The following is a 4,308-nucleotide window of genomic DNA, read 5'->3' as shown; positions in this document are numbered from 1 at the left end:
GGCCCCACTCACCCCTTCAGCCAGGGGCACTTTTGCAATGGACCAGCTCTCCAGCCACACACTACAGCCCCGTCCCTGACTCCTCTGCGCCCCCCAGCCCCCCAGCTCCATCGTCTTCTCCTCCATTCCTCCTGGCCTCGTAACCCTTCCCAGCATCAGGGAAGCCCCATGCTCACGCTTCCAGGGGCAGACGGTGGGGGCCCGAGACGGAGTAGCGGTAGAGGAAGGTGAGGAAGGCGCGGAAGGCCGGGAAGGCAGGCCAGCGGGACAGCACAGCGATGGCGCGGCGGCTGCGCACAGCCCGGCCCCCCAGTGCCCGGCCCCGCTCCACAGCACTCAGCAGGCCCAGGGCCCGAGCCTGCCGCTCCGACAGCCTGGCCCTCGGGAACGCCTCGTAGAACTGCAGGGCAGCACCGTACACCTGGCAGGGGCAGAGGGGCAGTCAGGCGGGCTCCGCGGAGCCCAGACCCCTGACCACACTCCACACACCCACCTTATCACCAGCTGCACCCGTGAGCACAAAGGTGGAGAAGACGGGCACGGGGTACTTGGTCTGGGCAGGCCAGCACTCGATAGTGGCCCCCATGGGCAGGCAGAAGACGGGCACTGACTCGGGCAGCGGGAACGCCTCATTGTCCTCCTCTGGGTAGCGGCCCAGCAGCTCTGCACCCCCGACAGAGGGGGGGGTCCCCAAAAGGAGTAGGGTCCATCAGACTCCGGGGGAAAGAACCAGGGGATCCCAGAGAGGGGCCATGTGGCAAAGGGGAGGTGAGTTCTGTGGACACTGAAGGTACCCGCCGAGAGGCACCAGGGCAGAGGGACACAGAGTGTCGAGGGGCCAGAGACAGAGGGGCTACTCACCTGCCTCATACACCAGTGTGTTGGCCTTGGCCAGGCCCACCTTGTAGCACAGGTACACTGCTGGGCCCCACTGCCCCAAAACGGCAAGAGACAAGCAGACACACAGCTGACAAAGGTTTCTGGGGGGTTATTTTCTCCACCACCCCTAAGTGGTCTTTGTCTTTAGAACTCCTATTAATCCCAGTCCCCCAAGACCAGTGTCACACCTCTGGGCCCACCCCCACCACTAGAGGCCTTGGTCCTAGGATGCCCTGTGTGCCCAGTGTCCACCTCTTACACGGAGATGGCATGAATCTCGGCTCCTGGCCCAGGGCCCCACTCACCATGCCGGGGTTGAGGTTGCGGGGCAATCGGCAGTAAGTATGAGGAGTGCCCTCGCCCTTGCTGGGCAGTACCAGGCAGAGGTCAGTGATGCCCAAGGCATGCAGCCCTGCCCCCTCTGCTGCCCGCCGGTAAGTGAGGTAGGTGCGGGGGTGCCCAGGGCCTGGAGGGGCCAGGTTGGCTGAGTGGCTATAGGGTGTCGTATCTAGCACTTGGAAGCCAGGCTTGGGACGTTCCTTCCCCTCATACAACACCCTGGGCACAGAGAACAGAGAGAGATGTCAGGAGTCCACAACAGAGGAGAAAGCCCCCAGTCTTGCTAGATCTGCCTTCCTAGTCCTAGCTACTCAGCCTAGTCGAACACTGACACCAGGGCCCACTTCTTGCTGAACCCACCCTCCAAAACCCCGTGCCCCTCTCTGCCCTTGGCTCTATTTTTTTTTTTTTTTTTTAATATTTATTTGGCTGCTCCAGGTCTTAGTTGCAGCACTCGGGATCTTTAGTTGTGGCATGTGGGATCTAGTACCCTGACCAGGGATCGAACCCAGGCCCCAGCACTGGGAGCACTGAGTCTTAGTCACTGGACCACCAGAGAAATCCCTAGGCTCTACTTCTTGATCAGTAACAATACCTCAGGCCTTCCATGGCTCTCAGCGCTCATTAATAAATACCAAGAAGAAAAGTTACCATTTATTGACTCTGTGCTAAGTCCCTAATATGGATGATCCTGTTTCATCTCCCTATGAGGAGGTATTATTTTCCCCAAATTACAGCTGAGGAAATAGACCCAGAGGGGCTCAATAACTGGCCAAAGGTCACAGAGCTAGCAAGTAGCAGCACTAGTACACGCACCCAAATCTGTGTGAGGACTAAGTACACACAACTTCAGGCTCTTCTCCCTGGCCTCACGACCACTCTTCCCATTCCCATTGAACATCCCTCATCCCATACCCCTACGTCTCCTTGCCTCACCCCAGATCTCCTAGCCTCCCCTGGTGCCAGCAGGGGTAGGTAGGTGCACACACCCCAGCTCAACGAGGGGGGGCTTGTCACGACCCCTCCGGTAGCAGATGACAGGTTGAGTTCCACCTAGGAGCCCAGCGCTGAGTTCCAAGGGGTGGCCCCCCGTGGAAGCCTGGATGCATGTATAGCCCTGGGGCACCTCCTCGCCCAGGGCCCTAGCGATGACTGCCACATCTGTGATGGGCTCAGCTGGCCGGGGAGGGCGCAGGGGTCCACTGGGTTCAGGAATCCACGTTTCTTCAGGGATGGGTGCTCCGTTCCCTGCAAGTCCAGCTATCACGAAGTAATCCACCAGCCGGGGGGGCCGCTCCTCCGCCATGGCCCCCCCCTCACTCACTGCATCTGGAATGGTCAAGTTGGGCAGAGATGAAGTATGGAAGGTTTGTGTTGCCATGGCAGCCGGCAACCAGGGAGTCTCCTTTTGCTTCCCTCCTCTTCCTAGTGAAAGTGAAGTCGCTCACTCATGTCTAACTCTTTGCAACCCCATGGACTGTAGCCTACCAGGCTCCTCAGTCCATGGAATTTTCCAGGCAAGAGTACTGCAGTGGGTTGCCATTTCCTTCTCCAGCACTTTCAAGGAAAAGCAGGATCAGTGGCCAGCCAATCCTGAACTCTCCCGCCTGTGACATCACCAGGCCCTAACAGCCCACCACAGGTCCTTAAAGAAACCAGGACCCTCCCTCTTGGTGGTACCAGCCCTCTTTCCAAAGAACCCACTGCACACAGCTAACCTAGGCTCTGGGTTCTGACATCACATGGTTTCTGTATCCCTTTTAAAGCCCCAGCCCTCTTCACTCCCTAACATAACAGAGATCACAATCTTTTCTGTAATGGCCTACAATGACATTCATTCTGGCCATGATATCAGGCCTATTACAGTCTTTTTATGGATTTCTGGCCTTCTTACTCTAGTTGACATTCTAAGAATCTCATGAGCCAGCTAATATTCTTAAAGAGCCCACCTCTAGGTTTTTGTGAGGAGGCCACAAAACCCAGGCTTTAAGTGTCTTTTCACCAGACTCCAGTGTCCATTTTCCTAACCTAGCTCCACTAACCTGACCAAAAAAAAAAAAAATCAGTACCCTCCAACCTCCAGGATCCTTAGGTATCCTCAGTTAGGTCCAAAGCAGTTGTGGGAGACAGTCCCCACCATCCCCAAGCCCTCCTCCATGAAGCCCAGAGACGGAAACAGGCCCACAGCGGCTTCTCAGTAACTCTTCTCACCTGCCTTCATGGCCCAACCCCCGGGAGTAGGAGCCTCAAGGGTCCCCGGGTGCCCTGAGTGTAGAAGCTGGGAAACAGCTTGGTGGGTGGCTTGCAGCAGAGGACTGGAGGCGTGGGGGCTGCTTCAGAGGGGAAGGGAGGTGACTTCCTGAAACAGTGGAGGGGAAGCTGCAGCTCGGCGGAAGTCAGCCTATGGGTGTGTGTGTGGTGCTGGTGGGGGTGTGCGGAGGTTGGGGGGGGGGTATTGTCAGAAGATGCCAACACAGCATCATTCCAAGTTGGAAGCTTAACCTAAAGGACCCGGAGCAAGGCAGAGGCAGCTCAGATTAGATCCAGCATGTACAGTCCTACTTAACCTCCCACCCTTGCCGAGAGAAGAGGGGGCAAGGGAATCTCATGGACCCAAGCTGGCTCTCCTTAACCTGGCCTCTGGTCACTCACACACACACCAACTCCAGCTAAATTTAGTCTCCACGTCTGCGAGGTAAAGCCAGGAGTCAGCGTCAGCCTCCTGATTTAGCTCTGGGACCCAGCCGCGTGCCTCGTCCACTGCAGGCGAATGGGAGCCCTATGTCCTCTGCCCCAAGGAGCAGGCAGGAACCACGAGGTGAGACCAGCTGAGGGGCGAGTGGCTCCCATCGGCAGGACCTGCGCACCCGGGCCTCTCCTCACCAAGCTAGGGAAGAGCCCAGCAGGAAGGCAGCCCTTTCTCCCTAGGGAACGCAAGGGGCAGGGACACCACTCCGGGTCCCGGCGCCCACGAGCCGGACAGCGGGAAGTTCGCGTTGGGGCAAAGGGCGCGCCGAGCGGGAGGAGGCTGAGGAAGGAGCAGGAGGGCAGAGGAGCGGACGCGCAGGCGGTCGGGGACGTGACGGCAGC

General features: G+C 58.3%; 1 protein-coding gene across 1 annotated transcript in view; it reads right to left on the bottom strand.

Moving 5' to 3' along the window:
• Positions 1–4,295, bottom strand: part of DENND4B (DENN/MADD domain containing 4B) — a 13,853-nt gene extending 9,558 nt beyond the window's left edge. The window contains exons 1-6 of the mRNA XM_010838442.1: positions 3,430–4,295; positions 2,208–2,547; positions 1,185–1,437; positions 862–931; positions 494–663; positions 177–421 (exon numbers count right to left, since the gene is read on the bottom strand). Coding sequence (XP_010836744.1) covers positions 177–421; positions 494–663; positions 862–931; positions 1,185–1,437; positions 2,208–2,547; positions 3,430–3,439 — 1,088 coding nt within the window. The 5' untranslated portion in view covers positions 3,440–4,295. The remainder of the gene's footprint in view (positions 1–176; positions 422–493; positions 664–861; positions 932–1,184; positions 1,438–2,207; positions 2,548–3,429) is intronic.
• Positions 4,296–4,308: the final 13 nt, after the last annotated feature.

The sequence above is a fragment of the Bison bison genome, unplaced genomic scaffold, assembly GCF_000754665.1.
Source record: "Bison bison bison isolate TAMUID 2011002044 unplaced genomic scaffold, Bison_UMD1.0 scf7180017864093, whole genome shotgun sequence".
Lineage (NCBI taxonomy): Eukaryota > Metazoa > Chordata > Mammalia > Artiodactyla > Bovidae > Bison > Bison bison.
Note: the sequence above shows the minus strand (reverse complement) of the source record. Positions and strands in the feature narration are given on the sequence as shown.